The sequence below is a fragment of the Toxorhynchites rutilus genome, chromosome 1, assembly GCF_029784135.1.
Source record: "Toxorhynchites rutilus septentrionalis strain SRP chromosome 1, ASM2978413v1, whole genome shotgun sequence".
Lineage (NCBI taxonomy): Eukaryota > Metazoa > Arthropoda > Insecta > Diptera > Culicidae > Toxorhynchites > Toxorhynchites rutilus.
Genome location: NC_073744.1, coordinates 127640409 through 127658246, shown reverse-complemented (window position 1 = coordinate 127658246; position 17838 = coordinate 127640409). Strand labels below are relative to the sequence as shown.

General features: G+C 37.2%; 1 protein-coding gene across 1 annotated transcript; it reads right to left on the bottom strand.

Annotated features, from left to right (window-relative positions):
* Positions 1-9855: 9855 nt before the first annotated feature.
* LOC129761422 (tigger transposable element-derived protein 2-like) lies at positions 9856-12168 on the bottom strand. The gene is made up of 3 exons (XM_055759141.1): positions 11069-12168; positions 10430-10919; positions 9856-9870 (listed from the first exon to the last, which is right to left on the bottom strand). The coding sequence occupies exons 1-3, from the start codon at positions 12166-12168 to the stop codon at positions 9856-9858; spliced, it is 1605 nt and encodes a 534-aa protein (XP_055615116.1).
* Positions 12169-17838: the final 5670 nt, after the last annotated feature.

Below are 17838 nucleotides of genomic sequence, written 5' to 3'. Positions count from 1 at the left end.
AATACCTGAAAATTTGATTCACTTGAATAACAATCAAGTTACGCCATCGGTTGTAAAACCGAAGAAACTTACCGGTACACCTAATATTTATTTTTGATCTATCAACATTCGTTACTATGTTTGTCATTTCAAACACAATACTACGAGGGGCACGATACTACAAAATTAGATCGTAACTGAGGCCGTATTACATCATATTAGGAATATGAAATATCAAGATACGCGATGTCGTATGAACAGTGTCAACATCTATTGTGATTTAGGGAGGCAAATTAATCTACCAGATCTACCAGATCAGTAGGCCCGAAAGTATCTTTAAATTATTTAAATTGGATAGAATTTTTTTACTTATTTGATTACTTAAAAGACGAAGTACTGAACCTTACTCAACCATTTCTATATAAATTTAATGACATTTTTCATAAAATACAAACTGTAACCAGAAATGACGTATCCGATGGCATTGTACGAGTTTTAACTGCTCTAGAATTATATTGCAGATAGCCGGACGAGATAGCTGCTGCTAATCATCCAAACAATCGGAGTTCGAATCCCATCGGATTCTTATCCATCACCACCACCCATCTATACACCTCGTAAAATTCTCTACCAAATACATTTGGTAATGCAAACATTAATAGAATGTACAAATTGTTTGTACATAATGTCAACAAACCCGCATCCCTACCAGAGTTTAGTATATTTTACTCGATAACATTGTTAAACTTGTATGTTGTTATATCTGAAAACTGGTGAGAAAAGCGAGTATTAACCATTTTTACTGTTACCATAAGGCAATACAGAGGTATAATAAGGATATAATTCTAAAACGTTCATTTTCGACGGGAAAATGTAGACGATATTGGGCTTACGAACCATGGTTCTACTTGACATATAGGGTTGGGGAAAAATAAATGTCGTATTTCTGTTCGAAATTTGATGCTTTATTTAACATACTTAAAATTATTCAAATTAAGTCAAATATGCGCCGTTTTGTTCGCAAACTTGTTGCCATTTAAAAGGCAACTTCATTATCCCCCCCTTATAAAAACCCCCCCTTCTTATTTGCAAAAAACTCAGACAGCCAGTTTTCGCAGGCCTCAAGCTTAGTATCACCAAGAGCGTTTTGCATGGACCGGAAGAGATGATAATCACTTGGAGCCAGGTCCGGACTATACGGTGGGTGCAATAGGACATCCCATCCGAGCTCCCGTAGCTTCTGGAGGGTCATCAAAGATGTGTGAGGCCGAGCGTTGTCCTGGTGGAAAACAACACCATTCCTATTGATCATTTCTGGCCGCTTCTGGTCAATCGCCTGCTTCAAACGGTCAAGCTGCTCACAATAGAGAACCGAGTTGAGGGTCTGGCCATAGTTGAGCAGCATAGTGGATGATTCCCTTCCAATCCCACCAAACACACAGCAAAACCTTCCTGGCCGTCAATCCGGGCTTGGCGATGGTTTGGGCCGACTCACCGCGCTTCGACCACGACTTTTTTCGCTTTAGGTTGTCGTACGTGATCCACTTTTCATCACCAGTCACCATCTTCCTTAAAAATAAGTCGAGTTCGTTGCGATTCAGCAGTGCATCGCAGGCGTTGATTCGGTCTAAAAGATTTTTTTGCGTCAACTTGTGTGGCACCCATACATCCAGCTTTTTTTGGAATCCAATCTTCTGCAAATGGTTTCAAACGGTTTTATGGTCTATACCCAGTTCCTGGCCAATCGAGCGAATGCTCACATGCCCGTCTACTTGGATGATTTCAACGATTTTATCGGTTTCCTCGACGATTGGCCTACCAGTACGGGGTGTATCTAGTGATCCCCGATTTTTGAAATTAATCGTTCATCAGCTAATCGAATACATTTTAGCAGTTTGTTATTCGATACGATTAATCGCTCCAAATATTCGATTAATCGATTAATCGTCATACTGAGAGGAATAATTCGTTAGACTAATATTCCTCATTTGCTAAAAAGCCATCTGGAATCAAAAAAGTGTTCATTCCGCCAGAAATTCAATTAATATCGTTTACGCTCCCCTGAACTTGTAAACGAAGCTCAATTCGCGTAGATGGCAATGAGTTTCGTTTACGAGTTTAAGGGAGCGTCAATGATAATGATTGACTGTCAGGATAAAACTGCAGCGGCGGTACGTTTTTTTTTCTCTGGGTTTGAATCGATTAATCGACGTAAATTATTCGTTCGCTTCGATTATTGGTTACGCAGTATTCGTTCGATTAATAATCGATTTCTGTAGGAAGTATTCGATTAATCGATTAATCGAACGATTATCGGGGATCACTAGGTGTATCTTCGACAGCCACTACACCAGAACGAAATCGATCAAACCAACGCTGTGCTGTGCGAATTGTTACAATATCGGGTCCATAAACTACACGAATTTTTTCGGCCGCCTTCGTTGCAGTTTTACCTCGCAGGTAGTAAAAACGTAAAATATGGCGAATTTCTTGCCATCTTTGACGCGCTATAACTTGAGACTGAAAAGGACAATCACAACACTGCCAAAACGACACTTGTAGCACAGATTTGTCTTTAAATAGCCGTATAGTATTACCCGATGCGATAAGTACAACACAAGATATGTTTAAGTGTTTCCATATATTGACAATATACGACATTTCTTTTCCCCAACCCAATATATTTTTATTAGTACGGTAGAAAATGACTATAGATTGGTAGAATTTACCAAAAAAATCGTTATATTTACTAATTATTTCTCTGAGTGTATAAAGGTATATACAGTAATTTACATTTAATGCGACATTTTTTTAATTGGACGTACCTGTAATGTGACACGTTTAATTGGACATGTTTACATGGTTTACATCTAATTGGACAGAGATGAATCCGCACTGACAGTGGTTAGTGTCGGCGTCTGGTGGCGACCATGACGGGTCTATGGTACTAGGTGAGGCCGTTTCGTCACTAAGTTGGTTAGGGGAGCGGTATATGAAAACAGCACGGAAGAAAGTAGAAGGGGAATTATTTGCTTGTAGCGTGAAAGAGACAGACTGATCACGAGCGAGCTTCGGCAATAGCGTATTGTGTTTTGTTTACGAACAAAATACAGTAGACTTCCAAGATGGCTGAAGAGTGGTTTTAGCAAGTTGGCCCACCTTAGTATATACTTCTAGGCGCCTTGGTGGCGACTTTCAATTTGGGACAAAACTCGATAGTGTAATCTATATCAGATTAGAAGGCACGAATCCAGTTTTAAAATGTTAAAATTTGAATGAAAATTTCTACATCATGTTATTTAATTACTTGAAACACGTATTTTTGACTCTTATTTAACCGTTTGTGTACATATTTCTGGTATTTTTACTGAAACTTTTCATTATATATATATATAATATGAAATTGTCTTCAAACACGATTTTCGTATGAGATTTTCTCACCACCTGTAAAAAAAGTGTTTTTCATTTAAATATAATACTAATTTGATACGAATAAGTTAATTTTTATTCATAATTTTAATTTTGAAAACTTGTTCATTCCGCCTGAAAATTAATTACTATCTTTGACGCTCCCGAAATCGTGAAACGAAGCTCATGCGGGCGCTACACGATTCGTCCAACGTTTCACTCGAATGTTGGACTCAAAGATTTGGCTCGATGAATCGACAAATGTTGTGATTCACATTCACGTTCACATTGTTGTGAATGTGCTGCTACACGGTGAAGTGAATGTTCGATTCAATGCACTCGGTCCAAACATTCGGCGAGTATTTGGATCGAATGTTTATTATTTTTATTTACCATCAAAAACGTTAGGAAACTGGATGACGATGCGAGTATTGAAATTGCTGCCGTAGCAATTGTACTGATATCGGGCTGTAAATTAAAAATGCTTGAAATCAACATTATTAAACTGCAATATTTTGCCGAATATTTTGAATTTTATGAATCAATTTCATAGTTCCTTCATCTAAAACTTGTAAACAAACCAATCTGTCAAAGATAGATTCGGACGAATCGTGTAGCGGTGTATCGAATGTCATCGTGTGCCGAATCAACGAATGACAAAAATCCTTTGACTCGTGCCACTCGCGTTGGAAGGTAATCCACAACGAACGGATTACCTTCCAACGCGAATATTCGACACTAGACATTGGAGGTTCGTAGCTCGTCAGTCGACTACACGATGCGTCGAATCATCGAGCGTCCAGCATTCGAGGGTGTTCGTAGCATCGTGTAGCGCTGGCTTCAGTGCCTTCAACGCGAACATCAACAAACACAGAACAAACGAAGAAAAGAATGTGAAAAACAAGTTAGAACCAGAAATAAAAAAACATCAAAATGGACTATTCTGACTATTCTATATTTGATAAATCGTGATGAGAGTGTTCTACAAGTGGCTGACGAAACGGGCCTTCCACGGTCGACAGTTTACGGAATCGAGAAGCAAGAAATAGCATTGCGGCATTGTAAGGCGTTGGCCAACAAAACTATCCACTGATTTCGAGATAATAATGGAAAATATAAAGGTAGAGAAACCAGATACCGAAATCGATACAAGTATCGTTAAGGAAGGATACGATGTGAAACTTAAAAAAAAACGAATGCAATCGCTCAGCCCATGGCGCCGAAGAAATTAATCAAGAACATTCATAAACTTATCAAAAAAGGCTTAGATGGATATTTTAGTATTATTTCCGCGTGTTCTTATCTATATTAATTCATTGCAGCCTCAAAACACAAATCTTATTTACGTTATGGATTAAAGGATGTTCAAGTGTGTCCGCGGAATAATGACACAGTGTAAGCAATGTGAATATTGTTTGTGAAATGGACAAAAAAGTCTAATAAAGTCAAATATCTAATCGGAAGTCTCTAATTCGCATCTCAGTTTTTACAGGATTGTTATTTTCGCTGCAGAAAAGTGGAAATCATGTGTCACTTGTTAACTGTTTGTGAGAAACGCAATATCCCATATTGACTTGGGAGCAGCAACGGGTGTGAAACGAGGCACAGTCGCAATGCTAATCCGAGAGCAGCCCAATTTTCAAGAACAGTTCGATAAGCTAAAAGTGAAAAATCAATGCCGTAAACACGAATATACCATTGTGCGAGTTTTTACAACACGATAAATTTTCAGGAGTGTTTTCAACCATTTTTTCAATCAAAACAATTTATGGTGTTACAATCAATCATTTTGTATTTTTGTTATGATTCCATATAGTTAATTACAATTCACTATTGTTATTCGCCAAGAAGGCGAATAATTTCATTTTCATATTCGTTTTTCCATTTTTCGACTTCCATTAATTAATGGTTATCACCAACATCAATAAGAACATTGTTAAGTGCATCCATGATGCTGATAGCCTTCTTATGATCATTGCGTTTTTTGGATTGATTGCTCCAACAGTACATATAACCCGAAGTACTAAGTTCACCCTCAGCACTTTCGTTAGCATCGCAATCTTACTCTTCATGGTCGGCCTCGAAAAAGTCACCACCAGCGGCAATATACTGGACCAATTGCTCGTCGGTATATATTTGCGCTACATCTATGATGTCTGAGTTGCTTAGCCATTCTTGAACTTCTTCTTCGGTCAGTACGTAGTTTGGATCAACGAGTTGCACTACTTTAGAAAGCAACACGCGGGGGTCACTTGTTGGTGATGAAATTGTGAAATCGTTGAACGAGTTATAGTTTTTATCTTGACTGACACTTAAGAGATTGCGCCAACAGTTAGCAATCGTTTCTGGAGTTACAGTGGCCCACGCATCAGTCGCTAGTAGAATAGTGTCATAAAGGCTAAATGATTTGATAACTTCTGTAACTGGACGATTGCTGTCAGTTTCCAACAGAACACGGCGCAGAAAATTCGATTTGTAGATCACTAAAAAATAAAAATAATATTCACTTGGACTTGGACTCGAAAATATAATGACATTATTACCTTTAAAAGCATTGATGATATCTTAATCCATAGGCTGCAGAATGCTTGTCACATTTGGAGGAAGATCATCACCTCAATTTCTGCGTCATCCACTTGAAACTTATCTTTACTGCAATGTGTGGTGCAATTATCTAGAATAAGAAGCGCTTTAGTCGGTCTATTCTGTGCAGCTATCTTCCGTTTGATTTCAGGAACGAAGACAGAGTAGAACCAATCAGTAAATGTATTCTTCACCAATGTCTACGAAAGCTGAGTCCATTTTGCTGTTTTTCTTTCCTGGTTCTAACTTGTTTTTCACATTTTGTTTTTCGTTTGTGCTGTGTTTGTTGATTTTCGCGTTGACGGCACTGAGCTTCGTTTCACGATTTCGGGAGCGTCAAAGATAGTAATTAATTTTCAGGCGGAATGAACACGTTTTCAAAATTAAAATTATGAAAAAATTAACTTATCCGTATCGAATTAGTATTCTATTTAAATGAAATACACTTTTTTTTTACAGGTGGTGAAAAAATCTCATACGAAAATTGTGCTTAAAGACAATTTCATATTATATATAATGAAAAATTTCAGACAAAATATCATAAATGTATAGACAAACGGTTAAATAAGAGTCAAAAATACGTGTTCCAAGTAATTAAATAACATGATGTAGAGATTTTCATTCAAATTTTAACATTTTAAAACTGGCTTCGTGCCTTCTAATCTGATAGAGATTACACTATCTAGTTCAGGACCCGAATTGAAAGTAGTCACCAGATGTCGACACTGACTACTGTCAGCGCGAATGTCCAATTACAGGTCACAATCTCCTCTAATGCGACACTGAGTGGTGTCTCGGCATGTCGCATTAAATGTAAATTACTGTACAGTATGTTACCACTAATTCGACATCTAGCTAATAGAACAGATCTTGGACATTTTTGTAAACATCAAGTTTGGGAGCAAAATTATGGCCTCAGATTGAAAGTCGTTACCAGACGTCGACACTGTACCACTGTCATCGCGAATATCCAATTACAGTTCATAATCGCTTCTAATGCAATACTGAGCGGTGCTTCGGTATGTCGAATTAGAGGTTACTTACGGTAAATAAAAATGGATCGCCAAATGTGTTGGTAAAGGCTGGTTTAGAGTCACCGTGAACGTGAACATGAACAGGTGGTGGAATAGTACGATTATTCACGGTGAACTAGATTGCGAACAAACAACTAAAAAAATCGTGGCGAATACAATGTTTTTGTTCACGTTAACGTTCACATTAAAATTTCGACAGTAAACGTGAAGTGAATAAACATCGAGCTTCAATAAAGTAATTCGTATAAAATATACAGTTGTTCACGGATCAACCCGAAGCAACGGAGTTTTCAACCCGTACATAGATCCGATTGAATGAAATTGCATCCATATCGAAATTTTCATTGAACACTCGAGAATTGCTAAACATATTCTTTTACAGTTTACGGTGAAATAATTTTCAGAATGCCTTGGGACATTCGAACGTGAACATGAACGGGGAAATATTTTGACGTCAATATTCACCACTGTTTTCATGTTCACGTTTACCGAAGTCGGTGAACTATGGTGAGTTCACCAATATCTCGATTCCACGGTGGAAATTCAGAATCGTAGTGAAATATTGCATTAATCCGCTTTGGGACTGTCCACATACCACGTGGACAGAAAAAGCACGATTTTAGACTCCCCCCTCCCTCCGTGGACAAGCGTGGACATTTTCATACCCCTCCCCCTGTTGTCCACGTGGACATTTTTCCTTATTTTATTGAATAATTGAGCAAATAACTGAATTGCTCATAAATTGAATTTTAATTCCATTGAAGTTTATCTAGTTTCAAATTTTACTAGCTGTACCCTGCCAAGCTTTGCTGTGGCACATTGAGGTTTTATGGCATAGAAATGATATGCATAATATGTTTCATATAATTTTTATTTTGAAATACTTGTAATACTTTGTTTTCCTATTATCTGCGAAGATATGAAGACTATCTGGTTTGGCAACACGGAAAAGCGCAGCATACAGCTGATCAATCCGCATCGGAATATGAATTAATTCCATTGATTTTTCACTAACCTTTCCCGGAAAGTTATTTGTATTGCTCTGTGTTTTCCTCTGCTTAAATACTGATCAAAACATCACTTATAAAATTCGAACAATTTACTAGAGAGCAATTCAACCCCAAAAGCCTCTGCCCCGATCGATCCCGATTTTAAAAAAAAATGTTCGTTTTTTCCAATAAATAATAGCTTTGAAACCTGCTTCCCGATTGAAAGAAGTTTATGAGAAATCTATTAACTTTCTATTCAAAATCAGAGAAATGTTTAAAATATTGAGAAAAATTTCTCAAAAATTTAATAAAATATCGAAAACTATTATATCTGTTTAAAATATTGTTATATAATGGTTGTTAGATAGCTGATCCGGATTATTTCATATTTGGTGAAAACAAAAATCTTCCACGGTCAAATCTCAATTACGAAAGAATTATTGAACTTTTCCTTGAGACCGGTTTTTTGCCTTAAACTGACTTTAAATCGAAAAGTACGCTGTATAGCACGAATTGCTTTCATTAGAGGAAATTTTGCATGAAATTCTGTTGTGAAACGTTTAAATTAGTGGAAGATAACAAGAAGGATAACAGTGTGGTGTCAAAAAGGAATTTTAGAATGGTTGGAGAGCTTCAATTTTATGACAGAAACAATCCAGTTTATCATGCATTTTTGGAAAATTAGAAAAAAACCCATAAAAACACAATATTTTAAGTTTCTTCTTCACCTCTAAAAGTTACTTGGTTCCATTAATTTAAATGTTTTACACCTACATTCTACGCAAAATTTTTCTATTTTTCAAATGAGCAGCAACATTATTCCAAGTAGCGTATTTTCTAAATTGAATCAGTTCAAGACATACAATAAGGCTCAAGAAAAGTTCAACAACTCTGTTCTAGTTGAGAATTGACCATATGCGTAGAGTTTTTTCATCAACTATGATCCTCTATCATAGTAGACGTATATTATTATCAGAATACTGGCTCAATTGTTTCAAGTTTGACGAATAGTGATGCATGTACAATCTCATGCAAATGTAAATATTGATTCTTAAAAATTGATGAAAAAAATACTTTGTTATAATTATACGACATTTTGCTAATTGAACAGACCTGTAATGCGACACGTTTAATTGGACATTGATTGGACAGACGTCGATACTGTACTACTCTTATCTAAGATGTACAATTACAGGTCAAAATCGCCTCCAATGCGACACTGAGTGGTGCCTCGGAATGTCGCATTAAATGTAAATTACTGTATCATGAAATCTCAACCATTATGGAATCGTTTAATTTTTATAGGGTCTATGCATACCCCGTAACTATAAAAATTCAGTCATAGAGAATAGCTTGATCATTCGCAGTTTACGTGCGATATTTTTATAATACAGATTTCGCTGAAGAAGATCAATGATATGAGAAAAAAACATATGAACGTTTGGTCTCAGGCGGCTCAATCCGTTTATTGATAAATACGGAGAATTTTGAAATTCTTTAATACGTGTTATTTAATTTAATTTTGAATGTATTGACTGTATTGGTTGTATTTAAAAAGAATCATTTTTCGTGTCCACGTGGACTCTATCCATACCCCCTCCCCCCTCTCCGGGGACAATCGTGGACGTTTTCGTAACCCCTACCCCTCGTAAAGTTGTCCACGTGGTATTTGGGCAGCCCCTTTTATCAAAATGAAAATGTTTCTTCCTATCGTTTCAAGATGTTTTCCTCGCATTTTATATATGGACTGGTGAATTACTAACAAATAAGTGTTTTATCCCGTGAACTCTAAACCTGCCTTAAGCACAAAACCCGGAGAAAGAATGGTCCGATTTGAGCCGGCTTTATATTGGTGTATTCGTCTATGCCCGCAGATGCTACGGAGAGAAAAATTGGAAAATTCTCGGAAATCTCTGAAGGGAAATGGGAAAATTCGAAAAATTTAATTCCCATATGTTTTACCTTTCCATCGTGATAATCGTTGTCAGTCCATTCGATGTTTGTGCTAACGAAATTGTTCTTTGTTTGAAAGTGGAAATGGATTTTCAGATGAAATAACGCACTCCTACATCTTCTATCTACAGTTGAATTTCACTCGTTGGGCTATCTTTAGTTGGGCTTCGATTTAGTTGGGCTCCCGTTCGTTGGGCTATAGCCCAACTAAATCGAATACAAACGTCAATTCTGACAACGTAAAATTTTTTTCGAGGGGCTCGTGGATGGTGTTTTTAGGTTTAAAATAAATTTTAAATGAATCATTGAAATAAATAAAATCGAATATTATTCAACAAAAACAATATTTATTTTAAACGTTTCAAACAAAATTAAACAAACCACGTAAATTCATTTTCAACAAAATGGTAGAGTTCTTCAACATGCTCGTTTTAGCCATTCAACTTCAGTGATTTTCGAACGTAGCGCGTTCAAACGGCATACTTCTGCAACATCATGCTTCATATAGCGAACTAGGCAATCAATTGACTTGATTGCATCGCCAAAATCAGGATCTCCGGTACTAGTAATGGAAGTATCAAACGAATTACTTCCATCTTCTGTGTCTACCAACCATTCTTCTTGCATTTCAGGTTGATCTTTCTTGAGAACTGATGACAAAATCTCGTCATCAGAGAACACTTCACTGGTTACCCAATCTGGATTATGATCACCATCATACACCTGATCTTTGATCCACAGATCAATATCTTGCTCAGATGTTTTTGTTCCTGCCAAACTGACAATCCTGGACACAAGCGCTTTGAAGTCATCATCGGCCGCTTTCGAGTCTACATTAACAGCATCCTCCGGCAAACCATCGATCAATTTCTTCCACGAATTACGTATAGTTTTGTCAGATATCTCCTCCCAAGAGGTTGCCAACCACGAAATACACTGTTGAAGATTAATCTTCTTCAATCGTTCTTCGAAACTAAAGAGGAAAGTACATAAATAAAACCTCAATTAGAATTTGAATTTAAATTTTGAAAAAGCACAGACGAAAAACTATCGTGCGCATAGTTTTGTGTTTATATTTGGAATTAATTACAAAAATTTAATGTTTAATATTTGGAAATTTACCTTAAGTGTTCGTTTTCCAGAATTAATGCAAGCATCAGTTTTCTTTTATACTTTCGCTTGATTGCATTGATGACCGATTGGTCCATCGGCTGGCATTCAGCAGTTACATTTGGTGGGAGGTAGATCACTTGAATCAGTCCATCGTCACTCTGTAGAGATTCGTCAACGTCATAATGACTGGTGCAATTATCAAGAACCAGCAATGCCTTTGGCTCCAATCCTCTCTCGGCCGAAAATTTTCGAACAGCGGGGACAAACTCTTCGTGGAACCATTGACGGAACAACAGTCTGGTCATCCAAGCCTTTTTGGAATGATTATATGAAACGGGAAGTTCTTCGATGTTGATTCCTCGTGGTTTTGCAGCAGTGCAAATGAAATACAACGGAAGCTTTAGGGAACCATCTATGTTGGAGCAAGGCATAAACGTATACCTTGTCTTGTTTTGCTTCCGTCCGCTTGCCACGGTCTCATCACAGGTAACGACATAGCGTGTGGCTAGGAGCTTGATGAACAAGGCAGATTCATCTGCATTAAAGACTTGGGATAGTGATAGCTGCATTTCCTGAATCTTCTTCTGTAGAACCTTTTTGAAATTTAGGTACGCTTCAACGTTTACCGATGCCTTTTCTCCTGTTACGGCTTTCACGCGCAATCCAAACCGCTGCTTAAAACGATGCATCCAGCCATCCGAAGCAGAAAAACCGTGCACCGCATAGAGCCCCCGGTCCTGGAACATCTTAAACAGCAGCTCCGCCTTTGCTTTAAGAATATCCACTGTCAACAAAATGTTGGACTGCCGCTGCTGTAAAATCCAGATGTAAAGAGCTTCTTCCAGCAAAGGGAACGTCTGCTCTTTCAATGTTTTTCGATTATTTACACCATATTCCTTGAACTTGTCCACCGCCTCACGAATTGCTTCTTTCTTTTGGATTATTCTCGTGACCGTAGAAGATCCTACGCCGTACTTCTTCCCAAGAAAGTCATGCGTACCACATCCTGCTTCAAAATCTTCAATTATGCGAACCTTCTCCACCAGCATCAGGAAATTGCTCCTCCGTTTCCGGTTAACGTTCGTACTGGATCCTTGCAAACCATCCATTTTGAGCCTGGCGATCGAAATGAACGTATATTAAATCTACGCTAATTTTAATATCAAACTTCATTAAGAACTTACCAATTAATCCAACCTAGAACGAAACTCAACCACGAATGAAATAAACGTCAGTGGTGTGAAAACTTTTCTGCGTTTCTCATAACAACAAACAATCGGTGTGACCCTCGATCGATTTTCGACTTTGACAGTTCAGCCCAACGAGTGAAAGTCTTTCACAAATTGGGCTAAGAGCTTAGTGCAACGAGTGAAATTCGACTGTATATAAATAAAAATAGATCACCAAATGTGTTGGTAAGCGCAAAACCCGAGGAAGGAATCGTCCGGTTTGAGCAGTCTTTAATTTGTTGTATTCGTCTCTGCCCGCAGATCACTGTTATAGTGAGACAAATTTTTGTAAAACTTTGAGGGAATACAATGACATCGTTGTTGTTAGCGAAAATGGCAATGGATTCTCAGGAGGAATAACGCGCGTTGAAAATGAATCTTTCGAATGAAAATTTACTTTTCTGTATCAAACAATTATCCCCTATAATGGAGAAACATGTTATTTGCGAATAAACGCACAATAGTGTTTGTACCAAATTTCATCTGCCAAAAAGTGCCAAATATTTGACCTCCGGTCAAACAGTATGTTTCCACCTGAATTAATCAACTTCACTCGTACACCTTCCATTTTTAGGATGAAGTGATTATCATACTAAACCCATACCTCGCTATACGGCCGCTCTTTATAGGGCATTTCGTTGAACAAGCTTGGAACCGACCCGATAGAGTTTGTATGAACTTGTATTGGAATAGTTGATTCGTTATACGGCTTTTTTCTTAGTGGTTCAGGAACGTATCTAGCCCGCAAACTCAAGTAACCACAAGCATTAACGTTTAGCTCTATTATAGCACTTATTCAGCATCTCTAATGCCACATGGCAGTATAGCTGCTTATAGGCCTTATATCACCATTATTAATGCGTATTAACATTAATGAAAATAAGCATTAATGAAAGCTCTATATGAACATTTAGTGCAACCATATAATGCTTACAAGCATTAAAATCATACATATGAAAATAAGCATTAATAAAAGCCCTATATGCGCATTTAGTGCTAATATATAATGCTCACAAGCATTAGGATAAAACAAAACCTACATTGAGCATTGTGTACTAGGTTGCAAGTGGTTGTCTAAAAATAAACATAACGTGGATAATCAACAGAGTTGGAGGAAAACTTTGAAAAGTGGAAAATTGTGGCGAAATATATGCTTCCAACCCAGTTACTACCAAAACAAGGTTTTTCCGGTGTTACATGATCTTCTTTAGCAGGTATCTGAGCGGTTGTTCAAATAGGACTATTTTCAACTCATTTATCTATATCAGCAGTGGTTCAGACAGCAAAGGCACAACAGAGAAACACCCATGTTTCAGATGTACCCCGGTTCGAATCTCATAAGGTAATTTTCGTATTATACTTATTTCTCATTCCAAACAGTGTGCCATAGTTATAAATAATGAAGAAACTTGTTAAAACTTCAATAAAAAAGTTGTTGCAATAAATCTGGGTGGGGACCGAAATGTATGAGATTTTAATTATTTTTGTTTTTTTATCGATTTCCGATTGATTTTCATATTGCTTTTTCCTAGAAAAAAGAAAGAAAAACAACTTGACGTTTTTATGGAACGTTATTGTGCGATTCACATAGAACGTTACGGAAAAAACGTCTACGTTCCGTCAACGTCTCCACCAATTCACACATGCAGTCAATGCTCGCACCAGCACCGTCACGTCAAATGTCAAACGAATGGTTTATTCAATGTTATTCATGGTGTCGCCATCTACAACAATTTTAAATTGCAATGCCCTCTTTCAAATCAGCATGCCTAGAATCAGTCCTAAAATTAGAAAAATTCAGTGAAAATCATTATTTTAACAATAATAATATATAGACTGTTTTTCTCAGCTAGTCGTGAATTGATTTTGACTGAGAAATTTGAAACTGGGAGATATGTTGGCATAAAAAATGCAGCCAAAATCAAAACAAAAACTGAGACACAAAGCGCAGACAAAAACTCAACGAGCCATTAGTCTCCGTCAATAATTTTTTTCTACAAATCCTGCCGGTCGTTTTCGTTGAACGTATGCTGACGGGTCGTTACGTTGCCGGTGTATGTGAATGTTTTCATATGAATTGCATGGTAGAATAAATGACGTAACGGAACGTGACGGGACGTGAACGTGACGTGGATGTTGTAACTGAATCGCACTTATATAAGCATCAATGATGCTTATTGAAGGCTGCCATCACAAGTGACGTTTTCAGTTAGCCCTAAGTAAGCTTTAGAAGAGCTTATCTATAGCTGTAAAGGTGGCCGTACACTGTTTGCCCGGAGGTCAAATATTTGATATTTTTTGACAGATAAAGTTTGATTTGATATTTGTACAAACACTATTTTGTTTGCCACAGTAGTAAACAATGGAAAAAATCAACTGAAATATTCATGGTAACCTAACAATGTACCGACAGGTTCGAAGAACAGACTGAAAAAATATTTTAGGCATCCAATAATTGAATATTTGCTTGTCGTGTTTCGTGTACAATATATTTGATCAGTACACGTTGACCAAATTTTATCTGTCAAAAAGAGTCAAATATTTGGCTTCGGTCAAACAGTGTATGGGCACCCTAACTAGAGCATTGAAAGAGCCCTATTTTTCGCCTTTTTAGCATTATATCCACCCTATATTGGTTTATAAAGCGTAATAAGCAATTATTCAGTATGCTATATGTGGATACAGTGCTGATTTAACACTCCTATACTCGCGAATTGGTCTGTAAGACCGAGAAATCAATAATTCGTTAATTTCTCAGAAAACATCAACACTACGACTTTGCGATTCTCTCTAGCTTCGTTATTCGTCGTTCGTCAACGTTTAGCGTATCGCATGTGTTGGTACAAAGGGGACATGTGCCACTTCTTTAAGGCTAGGCGCAAATTGAGAAGCGTATAGCACTCGTGAGCTAACACGAAGCTACCAACGCGACTCATATGTGTTACACAGGTCGCGTGGTGGTGCGCATATTGAGTCTCAGTTTGATGTAAATAACGCGCCACTCGCATACAATGTCTGACTCACACTTAGTTGCGCGATATATTTATTTACTAACACAACCAGTCGATCAGCACAACTATACAATGTCAGACTCACGGCGCTACATAATTGTTCACCGCACCCGGCACGACCAGCACAAGAAACTGTGGTTCAGCCACAGCGTCTCGCGAGTCGTGTCTTACGAGCACTGCGCTATCTCGCGTCGCCTGCCCAATATGCGCTGTTCTATCTGTTTTCATTAGCCACAAAAACCTAAGGCCAGGCGCAATTTGAGAAGCGTATAGCGCTCGTAAGCGAACACGACTCATACGTTCCACGAACGTAGCGTGGTGGAGCGCATATTGAGTCGCAGTTTAGTGTAAATAACGTGCGTCAGATTCACGGCGCTATATGATTGTTCACCAACACAACTACCACAACCGGCACGACCAGCACGAGAATCTGTGGTTCAGCCACAGCGTCACGTGAGTCGTGTCTCACGAGCGCTCCACCATCTCGCGTCATCTGGTCAATTTGCGCCATTCTATCTGTTTTTATTAGCCACAAAAACAGGCGCTATATCGCGCCAAGTTACTCGCGGTATACGCGACTAAATTTGCGCCTGGCCTAACACTTTCGGTCTGACACACCGATGCGAGTATAGGAGTAACATTTTTGGACAAGTGCCTTTTTTCATATTCTAGAATATTGTTGAATGAAATGTATAAATGAATGTTAGTGGCATGGAATATTTATTGAATACTAGCTAACCCGGCAAACTTCGTCCCGCCCATTTACTTGATTAATTCTCGAGTAATGCAGAAATTTGTGTTTTATTTGTATGGCAGCCACCCCTAAGAGAGGGGGAAGGAGTATCTTAACACCATAGAAACATTTATTGCATCCTAAAACCTCCACATGCCAAATTTGGTTTCATTTGCTTGATTAATTCTCGAGTAATGCAGAAATTTGTGTTTCATTTGTATGGCAGCCCCCCCTTTGAGTGGGGGAAGGACTGTCTAACCATCATAGAAACATTTATTGCACCCTAAAACTTTCACATGCCAACTTTGGTTTCGTTTGCTTGGTTAATTTCCGAGTAATGCAGAAATTTGTGTTTCATTTGTTTGGCAGCCCCCCCTTAGAGAGGGGGGAGGGATCTCAAAATATCACGAAAACCTTCCCCGGCCCCAAAAACCCCTACATACCAATTTTCATGTCGATCGGTTCAGTAGTTTCCGAGTCAGACAGACAGACAGACATCACTCCATTCTTATATATATATAGTTTGATATATATATATATATATATATATATATATATATATATATATATATATATATATATATATATATATATATATATATATATATATATATATATATATATATATATATATATATATATATATATATATATATATATATATATATATATATATATATATATATATATATATATATATATATATATATATATATATATATATAGATAGATAGATAATGCATAAGATCATTACCGGACTATTCATATTTGATTTCAGTCTCTTTTGTAACTGTATTGAACGGATCCATATATTCACTGTTCGTCAATATATTCGTCGTTTGATTCATACGTTCAAAAGCAAAATATAAATGTTTGACTTTCGTATAGTTATTCGCTAAATATAATGGTCATTCATATACACACTTGTGAAAGAATTTCACTTGTGGAATAATTGTAAACAGTAAACTATAAACTAATCGGGGGCTTATGGTAATTTTTAACAGTTACAGTTTCGGGGATATTTTTTATAATGGACAGTATCGACAAGAAAACAAGAAAAAGAAAAGAAAGTTCCTAGAAATCCTTTTATATGAGAGGCTCAAAATGAAAGGGGTATAAGTGACATCATCGATTTCTCTACATCGACTTTCTCTTTTGGCCATAACTCAGTTGCAAACTCATTCCCAGCTGTATTTGACAATGTGGAAGATAGATCAGAACCTCTGCTATCGGATTCGGGAACGTTTTTGCAGTTGAGTTATTAACTAAAGAGAAAGTTGATGAAGAGAAATCGATCAAATCACTTACACCCTTTTCATTCTAAGTCCCTCATATCATCTTTTTATGCCCCATCTAAAAAAAGGCATTAATTTCTATTTTACTAAGAATACAGAGACAAAGAATATTAGGAATATGCAAACTTTATACTCCAGAACCTTTATTATCTGGTAATTGTCAGGAAGGTCGTTATACATTCTTCTCTTTGATAAAAGACCCGAAAAATACGCAACAACTGCATGAAATGTAAAAATTATGGGAGGCGATCTGGCGTAGTGGTAACATCCATGCCTCTCACGCTAAAGGTCACGAGTTCAATTCTCACTCCCGACATTCTTCCAAAAATGGAAGTAAAAAGTGACGAACCAGCCAAATGAGTTGAAAATCACTATAATACAGATAAAAAAAAATGTAAAAATTATGTTTGTTTCGAGCATGCAGTTATGCTATGTTCTGATTCTTACTCCAATGAAACCATAATAGATTAACACGTTTTTATGTTGTTTTATAGCTCTTTTTACTTCCATG